General features: G+C 50.6%; 1 protein-coding gene across 8 annotated transcripts in view; it reads right to left on the minus strand.

Moving 5' to 3' along the window:
- Window positions 1-10,254, minus strand: part of MFHAS1 (multifunctional ROCO family signaling regulator 1) — a 125,168-nt gene extending 114,914 nt beyond the window's left edge. For 7 of the 8 annotated variants that reach the window (XR_009499920.1, XR_009499921.1, XM_059909458.1 and 4 more), the window contains exon 1: window positions 6,969-10,254. Coding sequence is in view for 6 of the 8 variants with exons in the window: in XM_059909458.1 (XP_059765441.1) it covers window positions 6,969-9,963 (2,995 nt within the window). In the remaining 2 variants the exon portion in view is untranslated. The remainder of the gene's footprint in view (window positions 1-6,968) is intronic. The other variant, XM_059909459.1, reaches the window with a different exon arrangement.
- Window positions 10,255-10,821: the final 567 nt, after the last annotated feature.

The following is a 10,821-nucleotide window of genomic DNA, read 5'->3' on the forward strand; positions in this document are numbered from 1 at the left end:
ATCTTAAAATTTGTATGGAGACACAAAAGACCCCGAATAGCCAAAGCGGTCTTGAGGGAAAAAAACGGAGCTGGAGGAATCAGACTTCCTGACTTCCAACTATACTACAAAGCTACAGTAATCAATACAATATGGTACTGGCACAAAAACAGAAATATAGATCAATGGAAGAGGATAGAAAGCCCAGAGATAAACCCACGCACCTATGGTCAAGTAATCTATGACAAAGGAGGCAAGGATATTCAGTGGAGAAAAGACAGTGTCTTCAATAAGTGGTGCTGGGAAAACTGGACAGCTACATGTAAAAGAATGAAATTAGAACACTCCCTAACACCATAAACAAATAAACTCCAGGTGGATTAGAGACCTAAATGTAAGACTGGACACTATAAAACTCTTAGAGGAAAACTTAGGAAGAACACTCTTTGACATAAATCACAGCAAGGTCTTTTTTGATCCACCTCCTAGAGTAATGGAAATAAAAACAAAAATAAACAAATGGGACCTAATGAAACTTCAAAGCTTTTGTAAAGCAAAGGAAACTACAAACAAGATGAAAAGAAAACCCTCAGAATGGGAGAAAATATTTGCAAATGAATCAACGGACAAAGGATTAATCTCCAAAATATATAAACAGCTCATGCAGCTCAATATTAAAAAAACAAACAACCCAATCCAAAAATGGGCAGAAGACCTAAATAGACATTTCTCCAAAGAAGACATACAGATGGCCAAGAAGCACATGAAAAGCTTCTCAACATCACTAATTATTAGAGAAATGCAAATCAAAACTACAATGAGGTATCACCTCACTCCTGTTAGAATGGGCATCATCAGAAAATCTACAAACAACAAATGCTGGAGAGGGTGTGGAGAAAAGGGAATCCTCTTACACTGTTGGTGGGAATGTAAATTGATACAGCCACTATGGAGAACAGTATGAAGGTTTCTTAAAAAACTAAAAATAGAATTACCATATGACCCAGCAATCCCACTACTGGGCATGTACCCAGAGTAAACCATAATTCAAAAAGACACAGGCACCCCAATGTTCATTGCAGCACTATTTACAATAGCCAGGTCATGGAAGCAACCTAAATGCCCATCGACAGATGAATGGATAAAGAAGATTTGGTACATATATACAATGGAATATTACTCAGCCATAAAAAGGAACGAAATTGGGTCACTTGTTGAGACGTGGATGGATCTAGAGACTGTCATACAGAGTGAAGTAAGTCAGAAAAAACAAATATCGTATATTAATGCATATATGTGGAACCTAGAAAAATGGTACAGATGAACCGGTTTGCAGGCCAGAAATAGAGACACAGATGTAGAGAACAAACCTATGGATACCAAGGGGGTAAAGTGGCCAGTCGGGGGGGTGGTGGGGGGGAGGAGGGGATGGTGTGATGAATTGGGAGATTGGGATTGACATGTGCACACTAATATGTATAAAATGGATAACGAATAAGAACCTGCTGTATAAAAAAAATAAAATTCCAAAAAAAATAAAAGAAAAAGAAAAAAGAAAGAAAGAAAGAGCTATGAGACAGGAGGGAGGGGAGTGCCCACTGCCTCAAGGAGAGCGACTGTGATGTCAGGTGGTGGAAGCTTTCTGTAGCCATCTTCCACGCTTCACTCACCTTCATCCTGATAAGCTGCCCCTCGCCCACTCCTCCCCCATCTCTGTAAGAGTCAGGAGGATGTACACAGAGGGCAGGGATTGATGTGGCAGAAAAATCCCATGGGAAAATTATACACGCTTCTATTAAAGTACACACTTTGAGATAAAAAACATCACAAGCAACCTAAAAAAAAACCACTCTACCAAGGAATCAATTAAGAAACACTAGAATTTCTTGAGTTCTTGAAAAATTACGAATCCGCTTTGAGTCCCTTCTACCTGCTCAGCCCTGTGCCAGGCACCATCCAGGGTGCGATGTGCCATCACATGAGACATCAGAACTCAGAGAAGTGAGGGTACAACCGCAGAGCAAACTGCCACACCTTTCACGGAGAGGGTCTTGGTGGTTCAAGAAAGACATGTCATCATACGTATTCTGTGGCTGTCTGAGATGTCTGTCAATCACTCTGGGTTCTACAGGCCGTGCAGACTTGAAGCACTAAATGGGGATCCAAGGGTCAGCTTCACGAGTGCCGGAGCAGGTCTGGGGAAGGCAGGCCAAAATGAGGCCTCCATAGCCCTCCCCACTAAAGTGAAGGTAGCCAGCCCCCAGAGGACAGTAAACCTGACAGCAACCTGACACCTGGTTTTGCAATCAGAGCAGCTGAACCAGGGGAACAGAGACCTGGCTGGGCCTGCCCCAAGCAGAGCCTGAAACGCAAACAACTCTCCTCTCCAGCCCCAAACAACTCTCCTCTCCATCCCCGGGCCCAGGACGGCCTCGGCCTCGGCTGCAGCAGACAAGAGAGGGCAAGAGATGAGACCAGCACTACTGGTCCCCTGCGTTTTTTAAAAAAAAAAAAAAAAGCTCCCTGATGGATGGTCAGATCCTTAATCAAAACACTCCCATGGAGAGAAGCAAGTTGGTGGGTGAAGGGAGAAATCAACCAGAAATGTTCACTCCCATATCAGCCCTCCCCACCACGGCCCCCCTCTGGTACACGGAGCAGAAGCCCCTCACTTCCTCCAGACATGGGGGGTAACTGCTTTCCCCGACACAGTCTCTCACCTAATGCTCAAAACAACCCTGTGAAGTACACCCTATACATGTTCTAGGTGTTCAGATGAAGAAAATGAGTAAGAACTAAAATAGGTGAGGTTTCCTGGAGGATAAGACAAGCAGGTGGCAGAGGACGACACAAAATGTCTGTTAACAAATTAAAAAATACTTTCTCTAGGAAATTCTAAACTTGTGCAGGGATGGACTTGAGAGTTTATTCTAGAGTTTAAAGAAGAGGCACCTAATAGTCAAAATAATCTGAACACTCCAAAGGCCTTTCAAGTCTTTGAATTCTGTTATGCAGGGAGTTTCTTTCGTCCGCTGCATGATGAAGGTTTTGATGTTTCTATGAAACAAAGCCCAAGAGAGTTCAAAGAGGACTCTCCACAAAAACAAAAGCCGAGCAGCATCAGTATTAATAAAGCCAAACCAAAAAGATATTTAATAACCTTTGCAAAATTAAAAACAATGACTAATTCAATCTGAGCAACTAGGTCATGCTCAAATCTAAAACTGAGATAGAACAAGGCAAGAATTTTGCTTTGCTTCAGTGGTCAAAGTGAAGGGCTCATTCAAGGGCAAGGCCAGTAATACAGTCACGAAGAGAACACCAGAGGGACACGTGTGGGGGAGGGAAGCTGGGACACAGGACAAAGCGAGATGACTACAAGAGTACCACCTGGGAATCTGACAGAGTATGTGACTATCAAAGAAAACAAAAAAGAGATTTCTCACTAAGACCAATCATCCAGCAGACAGTTGAGAGGCTCTTACAGAAGCCACAAAGCCTCAGGCATGTTTCTTGCTTGGAGGAAGCAAGTGAACAAGCTAATCAAAGAGATATTATGACCTACACAAACAGCCACAGAACAAGGCAAAATTCACTGAGGGATTCAGAGAGGTACAGAGTGTGTAAGAAATTAAACAAGGACAAAAGGCACTTGACTAGGGAGAAGCGGCAGGGTGCTGAGCAACTGAGTGAATGAAAGGGATCAAATATATAAAAGATCATGTACCAATTCTCTGCCTACTGCTCTGGGTTGCTTTCTAATTATTCTTAAGAGTGACCTTGAATAATTTGGAGAGTAGGATATTTCATGAAAAATCACACGCGGCCCAAGTTCAACACACCAAGATGCACTCTTCCAATTTAAAAACACACAGCATCCTTTCAAATACTGAAATGGATAGCAAAGCACTAGAATCTCGCTGTGGACCTCCGTCCACACCTCCACATCTTACATCCGTAGGCCACACATTATCCAACCTCAGGAGCAGTCAGCTCTCCTGGTTTAGATGTCATGTTGGTGGAAAAGAACGAGAGCATAGATAAATATCCCGCAAGAAGAAACTTACTCAAGGCCAAGAACATTCCACGGAGTTCCCTCGTTAAGGATGAGGAAGCCTGGCTGTCAGGTGCTGGCAGTAAAGTCGTTGCAGAAAGTAGGCAAAGACTCACACCTGACATGTAGGCTGCGTCATGGGCCTTCTTTGAGTTTCCGAAAGCCTCTCTTATCACTCAACCCATTTATCTCAAATGAAACAGGTGACCTCTCTGACACAATGCTTAGATCTTTTTTACAAGAACTTTTCAAAACAAGTGGCCTGGTGACTAAGGATTTTCCAAAACATTGCATTTCTTTTGTAAATCAAAATAAGAAAAGAGAAATCTAGCGTTATACTTCCCTAGGCCAACTACCTCAGTGCAGCTCAGACCAGAAAATTCAATGTCCCATCCACAGGGACAGAGCCAAAATGGGCTTTTCACACACACACACAAACTTTTTAAGATAATAATGCAACTTTGTTTCTTCCCTATAAAATCAAAGGAGACACTTCGATTAATTTCCTATTTAATTTTAATGTCTTGAAGCTGAAACAAATTTAACAGCCAGTGTTTTTTCACCATTGTATATAAAATTGCTAGTTTACAAGAGAACTTGACACTTTAATAAAATGTAAAACTAAGTAACGAACTTTTTTCATGTCTCTAAAAAGCAAAATGACTTCTTAAACAAAAAGCTACCAAGAGATTCAAAGGTTTCTGCTGTTACAATATATTTTAATAATCCAGGGCCTCGTTGAGCATATTTTTAAATGTATGCCCTCACTAACTGAACACCCAACGTTATACGTTTGTTCCTACATCACCTTCTAGCTTTTCATTATTTTAGCTCTTCTCAAATCTTTCAGAATTGTGACAAATACTAACAAATGATGGCTATCACAGAAAATTATGAAAGAGGAAAATGTGGTTTTTTCTTTGTCTTCTTAATATAATAAATGTACTATAATCATCTTTTCCCACTACTCTGTACCCTCTGCTGCTTTTGGAAGAAATCAATCCTGAACGAAGCAAAAAAGATAATTTCTTTCTCTGACCATAAACAAAACAGAAACCTACAGTCCATATTATAAAAACAGCTGATGAGTTATTCCTACTCACTACATAAGATAATTTGACAATTTTCAATCATTTAATTGTTTTTTACGTTGAAAAAGCCACCTCTTCCCTATAGCCTGGATTGCAAACCAGGTGAACCTCCTTGAAAGACAAAAAGGCAAAACAATAACAAGAGAATGGGGTTGTCTCTGCATCTGGAGACAGCTTGTTTGTGGAATTTATGACTGTTAAAAAATAAAGAGCTGAGATTAGGAAAAAAAAAAAAAAATCAGCCTCATTGTTTACTCTTCAAAGTTCTTCGAATTCCTCTGCACAGATCCTTACTTGTTCAATAACCTACGTGTTCCCCTTTGTTGTTAATAACATCAGTTTTATTAATGCTCCATCTTTGTGTTAAGAACTGGCTTTAAGTAGCTCCTTCAATAATCTGCTCTGTGAATATGTAATTCTCAACCACTTTCTTCAATTTCGTGGCACAACAGAGAAGAATTTTGCTTTCATGAATAAAGACAATGGCAAATATAAAGCAAACTGAAAAGGCTACCAAGTCGTGAACTGTGAGGAGACACCAGATAATCATACAGAATGGACGGCTTAATTGACTGGTAACTGGATATGGTGGCTTTTTTCAGCTGATGAATTAAACTCAACCTAGATCTAGGGCAACGGGGAGATGTTACCTTCGGAAATATTGGTGTCCAATTCCTTCCCGATACTATTACGAGCAGCATTCAGACTAGGACAAAGATGACAGTGGCGTACAGTCTTCCATTTCATCACCCCCCTCAATGTACCCAGAGGTGGGGGACCGAGGGGAGAAACTGGCAGTGATGCTATTATTGGGTTTGTCCTTAGGACACCTGGAATGTTAACTAAGCCTGCTTCACAAAAATCAGAGCTGTTTAGAGAAGAGTTCCAAAGGGTGAAGAAATGGACCCGTTCCCAAATAGACACTTAGGATACCAATTAACCAGGCTTGACAAACCCTACCAGTCCTGGAATTCTCCCACTCACCTGAAACAGTTAAAAAAAAAAAAAAAACAAGTCTGCTGGAAAACACTCCCCAAAAGAGGAAAAAAAAACAAAAACAAAAAAACCCCAAAAACTCGTGTTTCTTGTCCCTTCCATCTCTTACAAAGCACCTCCATAAAGCTCCACTCTCTAACACTTAACCAAAAACCGGGCCTTAAGATGTCGGTAAAGCACAAAATTACCAGGAAATACCCAAAAAACTCCCCTTAAGAGATTTCAGTAATCTCTCTTTCATGCCCTAGAGTGCAGTGGGTGAAACAGTGATCCCAGGATTGAGTCATGCCTTACAGACTGACATTTTTGTCTTTACTAATCCATCATTCACCCCGATTACGAAACATTCTTCTCTGGAATTTCTTAAGAAAAAGGAGCAATAATTTCTGCATTATGGTCACACTCTGAAGTTAAACAAAAGAATATGAAACTAGACATCTCAAACTCAGAGCACCCCTTCAAGATGTGTCTAATAAGCATTATAGCCCGGGGCTCGGCATCAGACACCACTCATCTTCTGTTCAACCATCTGAAGTTTCCTTCCAGGAAAGGCGGGCTGAATTGGGAAGAGGGAAAAGGAGATCCGAAATGTTTTGACTGGAACCCACTTTGGAAGTTTGAGTCTTGCTATTAGAAGAGTATGATACATGATACTGGGGACTGTATTCATATTGCTCACATACTTACTGCCTTTTGCTTGTCCCCAAATCCCCCTCTGTTTACCTTGAAAAGCTTTCCTGGGGAGCCAGTGAGGTTAAGCAAACAGTCTGCCAAAGGAGAAACAAATATCTTCCCCAAATGCATCTTAAAACATACCGCAAGGGAGACACATCCCTCTCCCCTCTTACCTGGGAAAGCGTGTGGATTGGGTGACCCTCTCTTAAGGCACTTAGAACAGAGAATGTGCACGGTGTAGTGCAGTCCAGGCCATTCCTGAAGTAGGACATTCAGTTCCTCTACTAAGGGGGTTATGGCCTGCCACGCCGTCCATATGTTCGGTAAGGATGCGTGGCTGGCAATGGACAGCGTGTCCGGCTGCAGGACCCCCTTGGCAGGTCTGTAACTCACCACCACAGGGACTTTCCCTCTGTATGCAAAGATCTGAAGTTTGCCATCCGACCTGTGCACCACATGGCTGTTGATCTGGACGCTGTAGCGTGCAAACAAGCTGGGTGGAAAGGTGAAGGGAAAGCTATATTCAATCTGCAACTGCTCAGCAACAAAGGACTGCCCGGCCAGGTTGGTCCCGTTAATCCAGGCCTCCGCGTGGGGCACCTCGTTCTGCACATAGCACGGGAACTTGTACCAGGCCGTGGACCCATTCAGAGGCTTGCCCTTGGCTTTGTTGAGGCAGTAACAGAGTCCCATCTTCTCCAGCAGCTCCAGCAGGAGCTGCAGGTCCTGCTGAGCCTGGATGTGAGGCTTCAGCAGCAGCCGGATGACGTGGGCCGGCAGGAGCCCATGCAGCAGAAAGCCCTCCACGTAATGATGGAGCTGGGTGGCCCGGAGAGCATCCTGGCTTGGGGCGGGCGGCGCCATCAGCGGGGAGCTTTCACCCCGGTTCTCAGCCTCGCCCTCGCCGCTGGTCCCCAGGAGCAGCTTATGCAGCAGCAAGGAAGGATCCCTCTGGAAGAATACGTTGAGGATGTCGATGAGGCGGGAGAGGTTGTGGAAGACGTGCTCCTTGAGGGCCGGGCTGTCCTCAAAGTACAGCAGCTTGCCGCTCTCGTGCAGGTAGGAGAGGGCGCTCTGCAGCCGGTCCTCGGTCAGGCCGGCCTGCAGGCCCAGGCGAGCCGAGTCCCACCAGCTGAGCCAGAGCCGCTGCGCCTGAGGGGGCTGGAAGTGCAGCTCCTCCAGCACCTGCCAGGACCGAGGCAGTACTCTGTGGAGGTTGGGGAAGATTTCCCGGTGCTCGGCCACTGAGAGCAGTTTGTCCCGCAGGCGCTGTAGCTGGCGTGGGTCCCTGCAGCTCACGGGCAGCACAGGGGAGAGGATCTGCAGCCGGTGGTTGAGCAGGTACTGAAAGTGGGCCTTGCGCCGCCGAAGGTTCTTGTCGGACACACCGTAGTAGGCTGCATGGGGGCTGGCGGAGCGGAGCTCAAAGTCCCGGGCCAGCGCCTCATCCACCACCTGGGCCAGACGGCTCAGGCCCTCGGCGTCATGCTTCTCCTGCAGGGCGATCTGGCGGTGGATGTCCAGACACTTCTCCTCCAGCTCCTGCTCCCCGCACAGGTCGGCGTGCGTGCCCACAATGCACACCACGGCATGAGGCACCCGGGCCCCTACCCGATGCAAGAAGGAGCCCACGGTGGTGGGAAAGCGGAGCGGCTCATAGGTGGCCAAGTTCACCACCAGCACATAAAGGGCCCCCGGGGAGAGGAAGAAGGGCTGGATCACCTCATAACTGTCATCCCCGGCTAAGTCATACACGATGAACCGCAGGCCCCGGGAGGCATCCGCTGTCCAGCTGGTCACCTCGATGCCCTTGCTCACGGGAGGAGGTGAAGGCGGGTGGCTCTTCTTGTCCTCTCCTCCTTGGTTCCCCTCCACTCTGTCCTCGGTGAGGCAGTGACGGAGCAGGGTCTTTCCTGCAGCTTTATAGCCCATCAGGAGCAGCTTGAGGCGGGGCTGGACCGCCGGCTGGGAATGAGCCAGCTCCTTCTGGTAAGCTGCGATGTAGGGGATCCCCTTCATACAGACCTCGTAGGGGGGCTGGATCAGCGGGTTGTCCTTGATCTTCCACAGGCCCACCCGGGAGAGCTGGCCAAAGTTGTCTGGCAGCACAGCGATCTGGTTCCCCTGCAGGACCAGCTCCTCCAGGCCAGTGAGCTCCACGATGGAGTCAGGCAGGTAGCGGAGCCGGTTGTTATCCAGCCACAGGGTGAGAAGACGGCCCAGGCCCGAGATCAGGGATGGCACTGAAGTGAGCTGGTTGCGACTAAGGTAGAGCTCCTCCAGACCAGCCAGGGGCAGCAGCGCGGCGGGGAACTCCTGCAAGAGGTTGGAAGAGAGGTTGAGCATTTTGAGTCGCTGCAGGCGGCTGAACTGGGCGGGCAGAGCCTGCAGCCCGTTGTTGTCCAGCATGAGGCTCTCCAGGCTGGCCAGCTCGCAGAAGCCGCTGGGCAGGGTGCCAAGCTCGGTCCCGCTCAGCCAGAGGATCTTGAGGGCCCGCAGGGCACTGATATCCTCAGGGAGGCCCCGCAGCCGGTTGCTGGACACGTCGAGCTCCTCCAGGGCCGCCAGCTGCAGCAGCTGCCACGGAAAAGCCGTGAGCTGGTTGTGGTCCACGTCGACGGCGCGCAGGCGGGAGAGGCAGGAGAGGGAGTCGGGCAGGTGCGCCAGGCGGTTAAAGCTGACGTCCAGCTCCTCCAGGTGGATCAGCGCGCCCAGCTGGGCGGGCAGGGCGGGCAGCTGGTTGTGGCTGAGGTTGAGCTTCCTCAGCTCGCGCAGGGCACTCACCACCTCGGCGCTTAGGACGCTCAGCCGGTTGTGGCTCACGTCCAGCTCGGTGAGGTGGTGGCCCAGCTCGGCCACCGCCGGGGGCAGCCGGGCGAAGCGGTTCCGGCGCAGGACCAGGACGCGGAGGCTGCCCAGCGCCGAGCCCAGCCCGTCGGGCACCTCCTCCAGGCCGTTGTTCCCCAGGTTCAGCACCTCAATGTCCCCGATGTTGGCCGGCAGCACGAGCTGGGGCGCGTCGGGAGAGTCGAGCTGGTCGGTCCCCGGGCAGCCCCCGGCCGCGCTGAGGGTGAGCTGGCGCAGGTTGCTCCGCAGCTTCCTGGCGCGCAGGGCGGCGTCCCGCCACAGCCTCACCGTCTTCAGGTTCCCGCTGTCCGTCCCAGCCATGGCGGGGCCGGGCCGACACCCTCGCGCGGGAGCCCGCAGCTACATGTCGCGCTGCGCCCCGGCGGGCGCCAGTCTCCGGGGCCCTTTCGCTCCCGCTCCTCCCTTCCTACCGGCCCTCGGCGACCGGCGGCGGCGGGTCCTAGCGCAGCCAGCGGCCGGGCGCCCGCAGCTGGGGGGCGGCGGCGACGCGAGCAGCTCCGGGGGTCGTCGGACGCACGGCGCGGGGGGAGGCGGCGGCCGGCGGGGAGCGCAGCTCGCATTCTCCGGGCTCCCGGGCCAGGGGCGCGCCGGGGCAGCAGGGCCGCCGCCCGCCCGCCGCGCCGCGGAGGATGCCTGCCGCTCCTCCTCCCACTCCGCCCGCCTTCGGCGCCTCGGGGCCGACTCCGGCCCCGCTACCCTTGCCGCCGCGGCCCCGCGGCCCGCAGCGTCGTCGCCTCCGCCAGCTCCACGAGGACGGCGGCGCCCGGCTCCGCGGCGGGCATCCTGTGGGCGCAGGGCCGGGCCGCCTCCTGGCCTCCGCTTCCCCAGGCTCCGGCGGGAGCACGATCGCCGCGTCCCCGGCACTGGGAGGGTGCGATCGGGAAGCAGCAGCGCCGCCCGGCGGAGCGGCCCCCACGTGACCGCCGGAGGCGCCGCGTGTTCCCGGCACCGCCCCGGGGGCGGGGGCACTGACCCGCGCCGGCTGCGGACTGGGGGCGCCTCGCCCGGTGCAGGCCGGCGGCGTGGACGGCGCTGGGCGGGAGGTGCGCTGGGGGCCCGTCCCGGGTGCAGAGCGCTTGGGTTCGCCTGCGTCTGGCTCTTTGTTGGCCCTGGGCCTCTAAGCATATCTTTCTCTTCCTCCCTCTCGTTTCGGATCCC

This window comes from Balaenoptera ricei, chromosome 21 (genome assembly GCF_028023285.1).
Source record: "Balaenoptera ricei isolate mBalRic1 chromosome 21, mBalRic1.hap2, whole genome shotgun sequence".
NCBI lineage: Eukaryota > Metazoa > Chordata > Mammalia > Artiodactyla > Balaenopteridae > Balaenoptera > Balaenoptera ricei.